General features: G+C 38.7%; 1 protein-coding gene across 4 annotated transcripts in view; it reads left to right on the forward strand.

The window, feature by feature from the left end:
• LOC107093615 (microtubule-associated protein 2-like) overlaps nucleotides 1-16,882 on the forward strand; it is an 85,452-nt gene that overhangs the window by 62,841 nt on the left and 5,729 nt on the right. Inside the window, exons 5-16 of one of the 4 annotated variants that reach the window (XM_015388795.1) lie at nucleotides 316-390; nucleotides 1,899-2,087; nucleotides 3,138-5,624; nucleotides 5,766-5,966; nucleotides 6,102-6,236; nucleotides 7,542-7,597; nucleotides 9,162-9,276; nucleotides 9,876-9,932; nucleotides 11,097-11,404; nucleotides 13,229-13,321; nucleotides 14,147-14,228; nucleotides 16,753-16,865. In XM_015388795.1, coding sequence (XP_015244281.1) covers nucleotides 316-390; nucleotides 1,899-2,087; nucleotides 3,138-5,624; nucleotides 5,766-5,966; nucleotides 6,102-6,236; nucleotides 7,542-7,597; nucleotides 9,162-9,276; nucleotides 9,876-9,932; nucleotides 11,097-11,404; nucleotides 13,229-13,321; nucleotides 14,147-14,228; nucleotides 16,753-16,865 — 3,911 coding nt within the window. Of the gene's footprint in view, nucleotides 1-315; nucleotides 391-1,898; nucleotides 2,088-2,912; nucleotides 5,625-5,765; nucleotides 5,967-6,101; nucleotides 6,237-7,541; nucleotides 7,598-9,161; nucleotides 9,277-9,875; nucleotides 9,933-11,096; nucleotides 11,405-13,228; nucleotides 13,322-13,642; nucleotides 13,736-14,146; nucleotides 14,229-16,752; nucleotides 16,866-16,882 lie in introns of those variants that run through there. The other 3 variants (XM_015388792.1, XM_015388793.1, XM_015388794.1) reach the window with 3 other exon arrangements.

Consider the following 16,882-nt stretch of genomic DNA (forward strand, 5'->3'; position numbering starts at 1 on the left):
ACTAGAATCACATCCTGACTTTGACTTGGCCATTCACATTTCAGATTTTAAATCATGAATAAGTCTAATATGGAGAGGCTTTACTCTCGGCTCCACCATTTAGAGCTCCAGTTTAAGTTAGCCTGTCTTGTAAAACCTTAAGAGATAAATCCGTGAAGTGAAAGAAATGATGCTAATGAAGCCCACAAACTGTCCTGAGAGTGGCTGTATAATGCAGAGACAAGGTGAGCAGATTTACTCACATCACTTCTTCCATCCATGTCTCGTCTTCCCACTGTGTCCCCTCTTTCCCTCTCTCTCTCTCTACCTCTGCAGTGGATGACTCGGCCAACTTGCCTCCCTCCCCTCCCCCCTCTCCGTCCGCTGAGCAGACTGGGCCTGTGGCACAAGGTACATATTTCTGTACAAAACAGCCTGTTTCCAACCATGCAGGATGTGAAAGGTAGTGAAAAAGGCACAGATGTTCTCCACTGGTTCTCTACCACTTTATCTGGTTCTGCTCACCATTTGGTCCTTTTGACCAACTTTACTCCAACAATTTAATACTCGGAGTTATAATCCAATTAGAACCTTTTACTCTCCTTCTTCAAATCCTCTGGAGCCCACCAGTCTTTTAGTCAGCTTTACTTCGTCAACACCTCACTGTGTTTTCCTTTGTTCATTCCATCCATCGGTTTCTCCATTTTGTTGTCATTCATTTTGCCCCTCCACCAAACTGATGTCGGTACTAAATCAAGGTGCAATCGGCCTGAACAGGTAGGCAGGAACAGATTCAGTTTCCATAGAGACTCAAAGACTATAGTAGCTGAAACAAGCAGTTTTTAAAGGATCCAACATTAGTTGTAACAATAGACTATTGAAGAAATATTTATTTTCTATATAAATACAATACAGTAAAAGCCCTGTTTAGTTTTCCAATTTCAACATACAAAACGTGTTCTTTGCCACAAGTACAGAACAAAACGTACTTCATAAGCACATGGCCTCATTAATTCAATAATCTCAATATCTTAACCTGGCATAGAGATGGACATGTGATGAAATCCAGGCAGTATCCATCTGGAAAGGCTCCAGTGGAAAAAAGAGTGACATTTCTTCAAGCTGGAACCAATTGTATGTGGCATATACACTATCCACCACGTTTTCCCGAATGAAGGCATCTTTCTCCATGTAGAGTTGACCAGCCATGACTCCGATCTCCCAAATACAAGCTGGTAATCGACTTGTCTGCCATTGGTGGCAATTAATGCCCAGGTTTTCAGCTTCAGCCAATTGGTCGCGACTGAGGCAACATTAACTACTTGATTTGTTTCATAACTAGCAGAATTAACTGATTATTCCAACTCTTATCAGATCTGGTTGTAAGGAATGCGCAGAAAGGCAAAAATCGTGTCTTTTAGCTAGGTTTTTCACAAAGAAATAGAGGGTATTCCAGCTAAAACAGACTGAATAGCAGAATAAATAAAAGTCCAACAGTGCATCCATGTGTTTTTCGCTTCAGCCAGCCACTTCTGGTTGAAGTCATACAGGTCATTGTGTTTCATTAGTTAGAAACATTTGAGGCTAATGAATCTATCGGTTTCTTACAAGATATATTTTTGTGAGTTTGTGAGGTGACAATTCATCAAAGTATCAGCGTCTTGCTCTTAGAGGACAGTAAATACAGGTCCTCGGCTGCCCTAAGTCTATCTTCTGTAAGGTTAAACCTGTAGATGATTGGACAGACTGGTGTCTTCTTGAATCAAGATTCATCTCAAGGATCAACTATAGAGACGGTTGTTTACAGAAAAAAATCACATACATTTATCTCCATAATCTCCATAATCCTTAAGCATTTCACACTAGTTTTGATGTCACCCATGTCTCATCTGTGTGTCTCCCTTTCCTCCTGCTCTAAGAGGAAAAAGTAGAGGTTGTCAGTCAAAAAGCACAACCGGAGGAAGTGGCATATGAACAACCTGGAGACTTCCAATTAAAGCAGACAGATTGTGTAAGGGAGCCCCAGGCTTTGGGCATCCAGAAGGTCCAAACTCCTGAGGCCATCAATGGAGGAGATCACCAAGGTGAACAGAGCCCAACACAACAAGGTGTGTGTGGTTTTGGAAACAACTCGGGCGTTTGAACAATCTATTCTATCTGTGAAAATGTGTGACTGTGTGACTGCATTTGGCCAACTGTGCATGAATCTCTCGAGCCCTATCTGCGATGGGTACAGAAGCTGTCCATGTTGGGTTTTATAAATTGTACTGCAGCTCAGGCTTTTTTTCCTGCTAAACTTTCCCTGCTGCTTTGTTGCTCTGAAATTTTGTGAGCTTCTGCTGCAGTTGTTTGAGTCGAATAATGACGTGACGTAGCATTTTGTGCTTTGTTTCATGCAAAACATAACCATTTGCTTCTATGAGCATATAATCAACCATATCATGGTTGATCATTTCTGCACCTTAGTATTGCCAGCTACATTGCAAACGCTAGTATTCACTGTCTAAATTGTCATTGTATTCTGTATATTTTTTCCTGTGGGTTTTGCTGAAATACTGTGATTGAAGAAGCTGCTGATTATGCCACGGATAAACGCTGAATGCATTCGAAGTCTGTTGTAAACCATTTGCTTGATACCTTGTAGTTGTCTTCATATCATCTCACAATAAATAATAAATGTGTTTTCCTATTGTTGCCTAAACAAATTTAATCTTTAAAATTCACTCTCATTGAATATTTAAAGTCATACTAATAAATATTTCACCCTCAACACACTTATGTTGATCGTCATTAACAAATAAGCAATACTACATTTATTCGTCATATTGCCTATTTCTTAGAAATCTGTTTTTTATTGCAATAGGAATTCAATAATTTGTTGTACCATTGTTTATTGTCATCTAACATCACGCAACTCATTCCTTCGTTCCAGCTCTGCACGCTATCGTAGACGCTGTGACCTCCCCTCCTGCTCTTGTGGCCTGGCACAAAATAAACTGTGCTATGTGTTTTTTTTTTTTGCTTGATGGAGAGTATCTATGTGCTGAAAGCCTCAGCTTGACTGTATGAGGTGGCTTTTGTGGATGCTGCAGACAAAGGTTTCTTTTTTTGCTAACATGAGTCAACTCAGAGTTGTACAGCATCCTTTAAACTCACAGCTCAGCTGGCGGAGAAGAGCAAGGCATCTAGCGAGTCTGATGTGCAAAAAGGTGAATGTCCTGGAGCATCTGAAGAAGAACCTCCCTTAAGTACACTTCCCTTACCCAATACTTCAACTCAAGATCCTTCTGAAGTTTCTTCGGTTGAACATGATTATAAAGGGAAAGAAGATTTCGTAGAAGGATCCACAGATGGCTGCAAGCTTTTGGAGTCTGAAGCCAAGAACCAAACAATGGCAGAAGAAGTATCAAGTATTCAGATGGAAGATAATCCTGGAGTTATGTTACCCAATAAATCTCAAACCTCTTTGAATGAAACCATTGAAAAAATGGAGAAAGAGGAAGTAACGTATCAGAGCAACAAGCAAGCTGACATTGAAAAAGGTGGGCTTGGTAGTGAAACAGTCCAGTTGACAGAAGGATTGGATAAAGACAAATACTGTGGATCAAAAACCTACTTCGAGACAACATCAGAAAGCTATTATGAACTCAATTTGACCTCTGAGAAAATTTCAAGTATAGAGCATGACAGAGGTGTCGATAGCATTGAAGAACAAGAGAAGAAAAAAGTGAGGGCATTGCCAGGTAAAGCATCTTTAGACCAACGAAGACTGTCCTTGAACATTCCTGGAGGTTCTTCAACGGAACCAACCGTAAAAATTGACAAGTCAAGAAGATTCTCTGAAAGCTTGTGTCCAATAAGTGGAAGTTTTGATGGGTCAGATGTTCCTCCTTTAACCCCGTTTGTTGAGGTGCACACATCACAATTTCTGCCTGTTGTCTCCATAACGCCAACACCTACAACTTCTGACAGCATCCAAACAAAGGAAGGAGATAATACTGAGGAGCATGGTTCCAGCTCTGAACAATCAGAAAGCTTGTCTGACATGTTAGACTTGGCCGGTTTCCCACTTCGTCCACCTCTACAGATGAAGGACCAAATGAGACGAAAATCAATGCCAGCCAGTGCGCTCCTTGGCAGTAACTTTGACAAGCTTAATTTATCAGAGCAAATCTTGACAGAGGTGGAAGGGGAGAATCAACAAGAGGACATTGGCTACTGCGTGTTCAGTGAATATTCGGCACCCATGCCATCTCCTGCTGATGTACCAAGTCCTGGGGATTCTCAACACCAGCACTTTCCCTCTTTGGGTTCTGAAGAAGAGTCTGCAAGTGTTTTGGAAATCGAAGCTGGTCATATTCAAATGCTAGACAAGAGTCTGACAGAAATAATCCAGACTTCTCAAAATCCTGTGTTGGAAAAGAAAGATCCACCAGTAAAGACTTCCTTGATTCTAGAGAAAGCTGTTACTAGTGGTATAAAACCAGATCGCTTACGAATCCCAATGACAACCTCTAAGGACCGCCTTACTGAACTCCGTCTGGAGACTGGCCTACCTGGAGACATTAAGATACAAGCAATCCCTGAAGTGGATGTTGAAAAGGACCCCTCTAGAGAGGCCTCACCCATCCCACCAGACAACTCATTTACTTTCACTTCTGCAGAAACTGGAAGTAGAGTTCCCCTGAGTCCTACCAGCCCTAGGTCCCCAGCTGAAGGAAACCCAGAAAGTCAAAGTGGAAAGAGGCTTGAGAAAGAGCCTGACAACTCTTCAGAGGCCAAAAGAATTGATGAAGAACTACAGCTGAGCAAAGATGTAAAAGACCCTGAGGTTAAAGGTCAAGAAGAAAAAGCTGACAAACCAGAAGGAACTACAACAGCCAAGTCTCCAGCATCATTAGAACCTTTACAAGATAATGTGGAAGAAAAGCCTTTAAGAACAGGAGAGATAGAATCACAAACACCCTCAGGCAGTGCTCAACATTTAAGCCTAGAAAAGCCAGCAGGTGACAAGAATCCACGCATGCAATTACCAGAGGTAACTCTAACAAATGATTCCCCAAAGCCACAATTATCGTCTCCAATCATTGTAATACCTCAAGCCGAAGTAGACGAAGAAGACGATGACATTGAGATTGCGGAAGAGCCTCAAGAGATTATGGAAGAACCTCAGCAGATTCTGCATTCCAAGAGAGACACAACAGAGGAAAGTATCCCTGGTGAACCTGAAATAGAGGAGGAAAAGCAGGACCAAATGAGACTGATGGTCTGTAATAAGATGCTGGACGATGACCCCAAGTCTGGAGCTGAAGAATGGAGCCATAGTGCACTGAATAGTGATGAAGGGGAGCCTGCGACAGATAGTTCGCACCTGTCTCCATGTTCTGACCACGACCTCCCACAGCAATCAAAGGAAGGTGATGAAGAATATAAGGAAGAGGAGTTACCCATAGTAAAGCTGGAAGGGACAAAGGAAGAGGAAGGGGAACCAGATGATGGAAACAAGACAAAAGTGGCGGTTAAAGAAGACGATGTCAAACCCAATGTAGAGATTGGTGAAGAAGAGACCAGTTTAGTAACTAATGATGAAACCACAGTGGATGTGTCTATCCTGGATACAGACAGTGGCTGGACGGACCCTCAAGGTATCTTTTATCACTTCTATAATATTTTTAAAGGATATCATTATGTATCGTTAGAAAGATTATTTACCTTGGTGTAACCTTTTGCCTACATAAAAAAAAAGTTTGGAGAATTAGTCCCTTTTTGATACTTTTTTGCTGCAGATGATGACAAAAGTATCATGACTGAGAAAATCGAAGCCCTTCCCCAGACCAAGGGTTTTGTCGCTGCACCTACGGCTGTGGATTACCCTGCTAAACGGTTTCCTGGCAAAGGAAGGGGCCACCTTGGCAAGGCTGAATGCAAAATGCCACGCAAAGCACCAACCTACCATCCACCAAAAGAGGAAATAATAAAGAAAAAAGGTTCTGATCCTGATTTGAAGAGTATTTTTACAAGCCTGTTATTATTAAAATAACTTTATCTTAAACAAAGGTTTTGTGGAAGAAAAAGTGAGTTGTGCATGATGGTGTAATAATGTCTCTCCTCTTCGCCAGTAGGCGTGAGGAGGGTTGACCAAAGTAGGGGGTTAGGCCTCCAAAGTCGCTCTCCATCTCGAAAATGTGGAGCCAAAGGGGCGGCCAGACATCCTAGGCCCGCTCCGCTTCACGGCCCGGCTAGGCGCAAGGTCCCAGGTGAACACCTTTCCCCAGGTATCTGCGCCGTGAATAGAGAGAGATCGTTTACCTAGTGTAGCATCAATAAAGAAACAGATCTCTCTTTATTTTTGGCTCATTGGGGAATCAAGCTGTGGCAATGTAGCTGGCAAACATGGTGTGCTGCTTAATCATTGTTTTTTTGTTTTTTTTTCACTGCCATAATTGCTTTCTTTTTTATTTTATTTTGTCAAAACTGACTAAACTCACACATGCTTTCCATCAAGATTATTTACTGCTGCTCAGAGTTGCTTTTTTCATGATTCTTGAATCTACTGCATATGAAGTATGTGGTTTAAAGGTGGCTTGCATGGTAAAAGACGTTGAATTAAAAAAAAAAAAAAAAAAAAAAAAAACTTTTTTGTTCATAACTCTATGGAATGAATTTTGTTCTATTATTGTTTCAAGCTGAGAACATGTTCTGGAAATGGAAAGTTTAAAAAAATAAATTTTGTTACTTGAATTTTTAAAAAAAGGTTTAAGGTTTGCTATTTTTTTCAGATTTTATTTCTACATTTTTTTTCCTTAAACATTTTTTTATGCCCAAAAAATTTTATGCAGATTTTATATTTTCACATTTCTGTTTGTCAGATTGAATCTTAAAAATGACCTTCTTGGTCTGCATGGGTGTTAGCAACAGCACTACATCGGTCAATGTGCACATCAAGAGAGGGCGACTGAATTGGGCTTGAAATTAAGAGAATGTGTGATCTATGAAAATCAATATGAAAAGAAATCAAATAAAGCATGCACAACTTATGTACGGAGGCCTTAGTCCTTGACGTGGCCTGTTGTCCTTTGCCGCATGTCTCTCCCTCTCTCTTGTACCGCCTTTTCCTCTCAGACTACTGAATAATAAGGATCCAATAGTGCTGCAATAAAAACAAAAAAACAATGAAAATATAAAATCTGTAAAAAGAGAAACAAATAAAAGAAAAACAAAATTAAATGTTTAAAAAAACAAAATAGGAGAAATAACATTAGAAAAACATTTTAGGAATAAAAATCATTTGAAAAAACTCTCAAAACCTTTTATTTGATTAAAAAAACAAATCAGGGTTGAATTTTATTTCAGGTTGCCATTTACTGTTTTTTTGCAACAATCCTGGAACAAAATTCACTCCATATAAAACATGATAAAACAAATACAGCTTGCTATTTTTTTTCTTTACTTTGGCGCTATGCATTCATTACATGCTGTGCTCTGTATATGTCGAGCTGTGCATATCAGACGATGACTCCCCCTGCTGGTAAATGTTGAGTATTTCTACTTTCCTCTCACAGGCATGGGGCACCATCAGCCTCTCAGCGTGGCGCAGCCTTCCAGGGAGAGACCCACTGTAAGTAATGTCAGTGTTGCTCAATCTACTGCATTTAGATACATCATATCCAACTATGTTAAGATATATAAGAAATTAATACCTGCAAAATGTAGAAAAATTAACAATTAGATGAAAAAAAGGACTTTAGCCCTTAACTAAACTGCACAGAAAAGTATTGTCTTAATAGCACGTAACTAAAAAATCATTATCCAGCTTTGTCAAGCAGGTTTGTCCATTTCTAACAGTAGACTTTGGGTTGTTAAATGTATATAATAAAATACAAATGATATTGAAAAAGACTGCAAACATCCCTTCAGTTCATGTCACTTTGACAATTCATCTCTATGCAGACCCAATCATATAAAATAAAATTAGTCCCAAAACAACCAAATAATTTTTTTTTTACTAGTTTACTACTTTATTTAAAACTAGGATAACAAGAAATGGGTTTGTGATTAAAACTAAGATTAAAAGGTCAGTGGGCTAGGACTCTCTCTATTTTTGATTTCTTTGTATTTTCTGTACTGAAAAAGACAGAATATAAAGAGATATAGTTTTATTAGAAGGTTTGCGTGGAGTTTTAAAAAAAAGGTTATTTGGACAGATGAATGTAAACTTTTATGAACTGGATCCGATTAATGTTTGGTGCAAACCAGAAAAACATTAAGGGAGTCATAACCTGGTATTTCAAATAAACAGTCCTTGTTAAATCGTCTTTGAATTAATCTTAATAGTTATTGGAAGGAAAGAAGTTCATTCAGACCCCTTTTGCGTTCCCCAATAGTACATGCCAGACTTTGACTCAGCATTCTTGAACTTGAGCATTAAAAATGCATATAATTAACTTTATAAACCATAAATACATATAATAATATACATTTTTAATAATGAGCCAAAAACAAACCAGGAAATCCACCATTAACTGGCTGAGAAACTTTCAGTTCGTTGGTTATCAAAGAATCAAAACTCCATCATCTGTTATATTCTATTCCTCACTGATCTGTCTGTCACTTGATGTTTCCTCTCTGCAAAAATCTCTGCTCTTCTCCTCATTTTGTTTTCTTTCTGTCTGTGCGATCACATCGGCTTGCATGCTCGCCTTGTGTCTCTGTTTCTGTCTCGAAAGAGAAAATCTGTGAGTAAAGATTTATTTTTTAGGAAGGAAACTGTTTTTTCATTCAAGGCCATTACACTCATCTTTTGATCATCACTTTTCCTTTTTTCCACTTTATCTTTTCTTATTGACGTGCTTTTTTTTTTTCCATCTGTCGATCGCTTCCTCCTTGCTCCATCCTGCATGCCTCCTTCCACCTCCAGAGCCCTACCAGGGCTGTTCTGTTAAAGATGGCAGTGCAGCGGGGTGGGGGATCCCCCCGGCCGAGCTCCGCCTGCAGCCTTAAACGGCGCCCCCTTGTGGAGGCGATGCTTTGCGAAGCTCGCCCTTCCTCTGCCTGCTCCCGCCCACCCCCTCCATCTAATAAATGGGTAAATTAGAGAGTAAAGAGAGGGGCCCGAGCTGTAGATGTAGGTAACTCCTTCGATGGGTGCTAGATTACTGACTCTGATGTTTCTGTTGATTCAGGAGAGAACGTACCGCAGCCCTGAGAAGAGGTCATCCCTCCCCAGGCCGGCCAAGTCTCTGACTCGCCACATTCCTGCTGCTGAACAGGAGGACAGCACCCCCTCAAGGCCAACTTGTAAGACTACACTCCCTAAAATTGACTTATAGCTTATGGAGTGAATTATGTTCCATTATTATTGCTAGCAGAGAACATGTTTTGTTTTTGGAGTATAAATATAAAAAATAAAAAATATTTCAGAAATGACATTTTTTTTTTATCCTTTTTATTGTATATTGGTTTACGAAGTTGAAAATTCTTTTTGTGATGTTTTTTTTTTTTTTTTTTTCTGAGTTAGCTGTACAAATAGCAACAAATTTCATTTTCATTTCTTTTTTTTATTTTATTCAATTTTAGAAATGTGATATATATTTGTAAAATAAAAAACTTTGAAAAAATGAAATCTAAAATATATATATTTTTTTTTTAGAAAAAAAATCTTAGATTAGTTTGATTAAAACACAATATAAAGTCTTCAATCTGGGCTATGTGGATTGCAGTTTTATATTTTTGTTTTTACAATTTGTATCTACAAAAATGGGTTCCTTGCTTGCAGCAATAATGGAACAAAATTTACTCCATAAAAACCCTGCTCACATAAGGATTAATTAAACCCTTCCTTTCTAACCTCCCCCTTTGCTATTTTTACCCTTTAAATTGCCTTTTCTCTCCTAAAGCGATCCGAACCGACTCCAGAGGAGACAGCAGGTCCGGAAGAACCCCTAGTATGGCAGGTAGAGCACCCCGTAGTTCCTCTAAGGCTTTCCCTCACCTAAACTGAACTTTGAATCTTTTTTACATCAGAAAGAGAACAGGTTTGTTTATTCAGTTTTGTGACTCAGTCAGTGCTGCAGCTGCCAGAAGAACAGGTGGGATCCAAACCAACAGGTGTGCGACTTCTGTGCTACAACCCGCCTGTTTTTTTTGTCCCTCTGGTAACCTGGCAACGAGCTGCTGACAGATAAAGATCATGGTCTACCTCTGCTTAGCCGCTTACTGTTTAAATATTCCTGTTTGACCTGGGGTTGTTTGTTCTATGAAACCTGAACATACATGGTTCCATGTTTAGACAATCAAACCAATACAAAACAAAGTCAGCATATAAGATTTTTTGTCACTAACCATAAAATGAATTACACAAACAAACATAACATATAAATTCTCTTTTTATTTAGGGCAAAATATTTTTTTATTTAAAATGAAAAAAAAAAAAGATCTGCCTGAATGTACACTAACCTAGTACATAGCCAAAACAAATATAGATAACAATTTGTCTCCATTTTGCTACCGTAATCAAAGATGGCGTCGTAATATGGAGTCTTTCAGGCGGTATTTGAAAGTGCAAGATGAAAAAGAACATTAAAATGGGAAAATTTAATAAGGAGACAATATTTATAATTAGATTTATAAATTGAGGTTTCAAAATCTCCATTTAGAAATACTGTAGGATTTAATGGATTTTTATTTAGCTGTGTCTGATAATGAATAAAAAAAATTCAATTTACAATTCCGCTATTGTAATTTAATTGGTAATATGCGATTACAAAATGCTTTTCTAATTGCATTTCCAATTATTTGATTTAAATGTTTATTTTATTGTTTTTTTAATGTCTCTTCTGGGCCTCCGTACATCTGTGTCCAACTATAGAAACAGCGGAAGTGCTTCAGTTCCTTACCTTTAAAAGCAGCTTAGAAGTTCGCAGGTGAACCTTTCACCACCCAACCTCCAATATGACATTTTTTGAAAACTTGGCCCCAGTTTTACCTGTTGTTGCCTTGACAACGTTTTTTTCTGGATAGAAGCCAATGTTCTCTCAGGTTTAAGAACCACAGGTGTTTTAATGTACGAGTTAACAGTACACCCTCAATGCAAATCAGTTGGTGCCTTTTTCTTTAAGGCACAGATTCGGCGCGGTCCCGCTCAGTCCGCAGTGGGGCCTCCACCCCTGGCTCTGCCGTCACACCGGGTACTCCGCCTAGCTACACCTGCCGCACCCCGGGTTCACGAACCCCTGGCAGCCACACGCCCAAGTCTTTCAGCGTCCTCCAGGAGAAGAAGGTGGCGGTGATCCGGACCCCGCCTAAGTCTCCTTCGTCGGTTCAGCGGCAGCTGAAGGTCATCAACCAGCCTCTTCCTGACCTGAAGAATGTAAAATCCAAGGTCGGGTCAACGGCCAATCTCAAGCATCAGCCAAAAGGAGGACAGGTATATAGATCGTATGGTGGTGTTAAGGTCTTTTTCTAATTATTCAGCGGCATTATAGAGTTCTAAATACAACCATTTGGTTTTTTTCAAGTAATTTTTTGATTCCCACCAAGAGATCTGCAACAAGGATTTGCTATCCATGATGTATGGTTTTTAATATGTTTTCTATCTCTTTTATTTACTTATAAACTAAAAAATAAAATTAAAAGCACTCTTATATTGGTTAGATTTCTCTTACTATAAATCTTAGTTTTAGGTTTTACCAAATCCTGCCACATGAGGGCGGTAACGTACCATGTTTTGATCTAAGCGTTTAATGGAAAATAATGTAATTTACCATAAAAAAGGTTAGCCAGCAGATTTGTTTTTACGTTTTGGTAGAATTTATTTAATTATTTGATGTGTCATCCTTTTAATCAACACATTTTATTAGCGGCTTCTCAATTTAGAAGCATCTGGAAGAACTTTGATGCCAAAAAGGCCTTTTTATAATTAATAAATGAATTTAGAGTGAAGGTTTTTCTTAGGGTTCTTATTACCCCGTTTGATTCGTGCAGATGTCATATGTCTAGTCTCAGTTGCTGTCTGGCCTCCCTTTGCAGTCCTGCTTCGCTGTCCTGTGCTCTGTCCGCTGCCATCTCTGTCTTCTGCTGCCTCAGGCTTCGTCTCTGCTTCTTTTTTTTTATCTCTTCATTTCTGTCTCACTGCAGTAGCAGCAGCTACTACATCCAACACAAAGAGAATTCAAAGCATCCATGTATCTGAGAAGATCCTATTTAATTTTTGTTCCTATGCTCCATGGAGCATTAACAGAATGGCGAACCTTTGGGAGCTTCTGTCGTCACTGATGCCAAGGATTTATCCCCTTCTGCTCTAAACCCCTCGAGAGTGACCCAGGGGATGAAGAAGGACTTCATTTAACCTCTACATGTTTTAGCGTTAAAAAAAAATATAAACATCTGCTTTGAAGCATTTACTCCGAGCACTCTGAATCTTTAAAGTGTGTTTTTGCGGCGATCAGATGCTTTTCGTTGGGATTTTTGGCCGATTTAACTGATTCTAGGATAATTTGCTCCACACTTTTACACACGATTAGCTTTGCTCAAAAAATGTTTTTCGGACCTTTTTAGATCTTATTTAGATTATTTTTTTATATATATAAATTTTTTTAATTAGATTTTCTATTATTGTATTTTTTCAATCCATTTTATATTTAGAATTTGGCTTTTTCAAACTGTTTTTGACTGATTGCATTCTTTTGAAGTTGCGTTTTTCGGATCTTTATTCCTGGAGCAAAAATCCATTTCTATCGGTCCGCTGAAGGTTAGCAACGACACTTTTATTGGTCAATATGTGCTTCAAGAGCTAAACGTTATCACTGGGTTAGAGAATTTGAGTTCATTTGAGGTTCAGTTTGTGAAAATGTGTTTTTATAAACATTTTAACTGTCGGCTGTAGCGAACGGATTTGCTTGGACGCTCTGGAAAAACGATGAAAAGGAGTTAAAGGATGTGCCGGCGCAAAAAAGCAACATCAAAGTTGTTCACTGATAGATTTATAGGTTCATTGTGATATATGATGCTTTTCCGCCCCACTTCTTATATCAACCTGGGCATCCACCCTCTGTATTATCATAAGCAGTTTAAGAAGGTTCAACCCTTGATCAACTCTTCTGTTGCTTTACTTTTTCATTATTTCTCATCTAAAATTTTTAAAACGAAACACCAACCGCCTCAGATACGACCTAAATCTTTAAGTTACCCATTTTTTTTATTTATTTATTTTATTTTTATCATCATCGTTTCCATATCAATTTTATTTTAGGTTCAGATTTTAAGTGAGAAGCTGGACTTCACTCATGTTCAGTCAAAGTGCGGCTCCAAGGACAATCTGAAGTACACGCCAAAAGGAGGCAATGTATGTAATCACTTCTCTTCTCTCTCTTTCACTTTTTTCTCGCTTTTTTTCCTAGCTTTATTGCTTCGACATCCTGCTTTTATGTGTGTCTATCTGTTTTGTCTGTCATCTAATTCAACATATGAATTAATTTCAGTGCAAACTTGCAGAACTTTTGCTGTTTAGGAGAATTTTCTAACAAAAACATTCAAATGAGACTTTAAAAGGACTATTTTGGGTGAAAAAAGCAGAAATGTGCTCTAGAACCTCTCAATATTTTTTTGTTCTTTGTGTTTAAGATCTAAAAGAAAAAAAAAGAAAAGTCAACCTGTTATTTTATAGGTCATGATTCCAAGCGTTAAGCTGGACTTTAGCCACGTTCAGTCTAAATGTGGCTCCCTGGATAAGGTCCACCACTCGGCAGGCGGGGGAAACGTGAGTGACTCTGCGCAAAGTTCATCCCCCAAAGAACAAACCTCCCGTCATCACGATAAACGTCCAGGGCATGTCTATAACGTGTAGTTGTTGTGTTATTTATTATTTTTTGTGATTTGTGCCACGGAGTGTAAATCCATAAATCACTCATTCTTATGAAAAAGGTGAAGAAACATCCCTTTAGCATGCAGGGTTGTCCGCTTTAAACTTGTTTCCACTTTGACCTCTCTCTGGGGAAGTGATGTCATCAATCCGAGTTGTCATAAACTCACAAATCCATGTTGTGATTTGTGCCCCTCCCCTCCCTCCCTGTTCTACACTAAGCTATATATTGTATATTCACTGCATTTCATATGAATAAACAAGTAAAGTCAGCGTTAAGCATTAAGTCCGGCTCCTTGCCTCTTACAGGTTCACATCCAGACCAAGAAGATCGACTTGAGCCATGTCACCTCCAAATGTGGCTCCATGTCCAACATTCATCACAGACCAGGTGACTCACAGTGTGCTTAAAAAAAAAAAAAAAGATAAATCAAAAGTTTTCTGTGTTTTACTGAATATTAATCGGCAGCTCTTAATTAGTTTAAAAAGGGAAAATGAAACCTTTGGAGTTCCACAAGGATATGTCTGTGGGACTTTTTTTTCTCTACATTGTGATTGAGTGAAATTTGAAAAAATGATGCATTCCAGAAATGAAACTTTGAGAAACAGTTTAATCAAACAAGGATAACTTTGCTGTTTGCTTTTTTTTTAATGCAAAATTGAAGTTTTTTTCAGATCTTTTTTTTTGTTTGATATTTTTTTCTAAATCTTTGTACAAATTTAAAGTTTCCAATAAGATTTTCTTTCAAAATGTTATTTGACAGATGCAAGATTTTGATTTTTTTATTTTGTTTTACAAATACTTTGCAATTTAAACACCTCCTCTTGACCAATGCATTTTTTTTTTTGCCAAGATCCTTAAAGAAATGCCTCTTGAGTCTGCAAGAAAAAAACAAAACTGAAAGAATTTTTTTTATCCTGAGATCTAGTTGTTGCGGAGCCCCCAGGGGACATGGGGAATTTGTTTTTCTTTTGCGTTCCCTCGCAAAAGTATTGCGTTACCTCGCAAAATTTTTCGCTACCTCGCGAAACCTTTTGCGTTACCTCGCAAAACCTTTTTCACAGATTCGGACTTCCGGGATCAATAACTCTCGTTGTTGAAACACAAATGGCGCCTCTTTCATGTCCTGATAGCACAGACTACGTATTACAAGAATCAAAAAGCGTTATTTTTGAGAAAAACGAGCCGTTCTCCGAGCTGGATATATTTCATTGATCTCTATGCACAGGCAGCGGCCAGGCGAGTGGTTAGGGACCGTCTGCAAATGGTAAAACAACAGAAAAACGTTGCAAATAAAAATCAATAACTCCACTGCCATAAAGTGCAGAGACTACAAAATCACCACACACACCAAGGGGCTCTTGGTGATCGCACTACAACAGCTGGTTTGGAAAAATACACCTTTACTTATTTTTTTAGAATTTTTTTGTTATTATTAAGCATTAATATCATCCTATTTTACTTCATAAAGAACTCCCATCTGCCTAGCATCTCTGTGTACTTCATTCACAAAAAGTTATAAAAAGGTGTATTTTTTCCAAACCAGCTGTTGTAGTGCGATCACCAAGAGCCCCGTTTTTGATTCTTGTAATACGTCGTCTGTGCTATAAGGACATGAAAGAGGCGCCATTTGTGTTTCAACAACGAGAGTTATTGATCCCGGAAGTCCGAATCTGTGAAAATCGATCTAACTTTACCGAAGTAAGGCTTTGCTTTCTCACGCAAAAGGTTTTGCGAGGTAACGCAAAAGTTTTTGCGAGGTAACGCAAAAGGTTTTGAGAAGTAACACAATACTTTTGCGAGGTAACGCAAAAGATTTTGAGAGGTAATGCAAAAGTTTTGAGGTAACGCAAAAGGTTTTGAGAGGTAACACAATACTTTTGCGAGGTAACGCAAAAGGTTTTGAGAGGTAACGCAAAAGTTTTTGCGAGGTAACGCAAAAGGTTTTGAGAGGTAACACAATACTTTTGCGAGGTAACGCAAAAGGTTTTGAGAAGTAACACAATACTTTTGCGAGGTGACGCAAAAGGTTTTGAGAGGTAACACAATACTTTTGCGAGGTAATGCAAAAGGTTTTGAGAGGTAACACAATACTTTTGCGAGGTGACGCAAAAGGTTTTGAGAGGTAACACAATACTTTTGCGAGGTAACGCAAAAGGTTTTGAGAAGTAACACAATACTTTTGCGAGGTGACGCAAAAGGTTTTGAGAGGTAACACAATACTTTTGCGAGGTAACGCAAAAGGTTTTGAGAGGTAACACAATACTTTTGCGAGTTAACACAAAAGGTTTTGAGAGGTAACACAATACTTTTGCGAGGGAATGCAAAAGAAAAAAAAAAATCCTCATGTCCCCTAGGGGGCTCCGTAAGTTGTTCCTCTAATTTCATTTGAAATATTTTGTTTCATATGAAAACACATGTACAGTAGTTTTTTTCGGGTGTCTTAGTTGTGCTGTATGTAAGCTTCCAGATTAATTCAGTTCAGTTGGATTAAAAAATACTTTATTCAACCAAACATCATAAGCATCCTGGGTTTGCCTTTTAAGAGTGTTAAATAGAACCCAGAGGGAACAGGGCTTAAAACTACCAAATACAAGATGAAAGAGTCTTATTTATTATTTAATAGTGATATTTTAGTCGTTCCAACCCTTCAGGGTTTAACATAAGTTGTACAAACAATCATTAGCTTAACAGCCACCAATTTTATGTGTAAAGCCTATATTTCTCCTCATAAACAGCTCAGTCAGGTATTTAATGACACTGTTTCCATCGAGCCTTGTTTTGTAGAAGAGTATCCTGTATTTGCTTTGGGATTTCTTGTCCTGAGTTTCAGCCTCAGAGGAAGCTTGGCCCACTCTGTGTTAAGGCCCTGACGGGTTTCTTTTGTTTCCGCCTCTCGCTGTTGTTTTCCCAGGGGGAGGACATGTCCGTATTGAGAGCGTGAAGCTGGATTTCAAAGATAAGGCCCATGCCAAGGTCGGCTCCCTGGATAACACCAGCCACATTCCCGGGGGAGGGAACATCATGGTAAAAACAGAAAAATA

This window comes from Cyprinodon variegatus, unplaced genomic scaffold (genome assembly GCF_000732505.1).
Source record: "Cyprinodon variegatus isolate N-32 unplaced genomic scaffold, C_variegatus-1.0 Scaffold435, whole genome shotgun sequence".
NCBI classification, from domain to species: domain Eukaryota; kingdom Metazoa; phylum Chordata; class Actinopteri; order Cyprinodontiformes; family Cyprinodontidae; genus Cyprinodon; species Cyprinodon variegatus.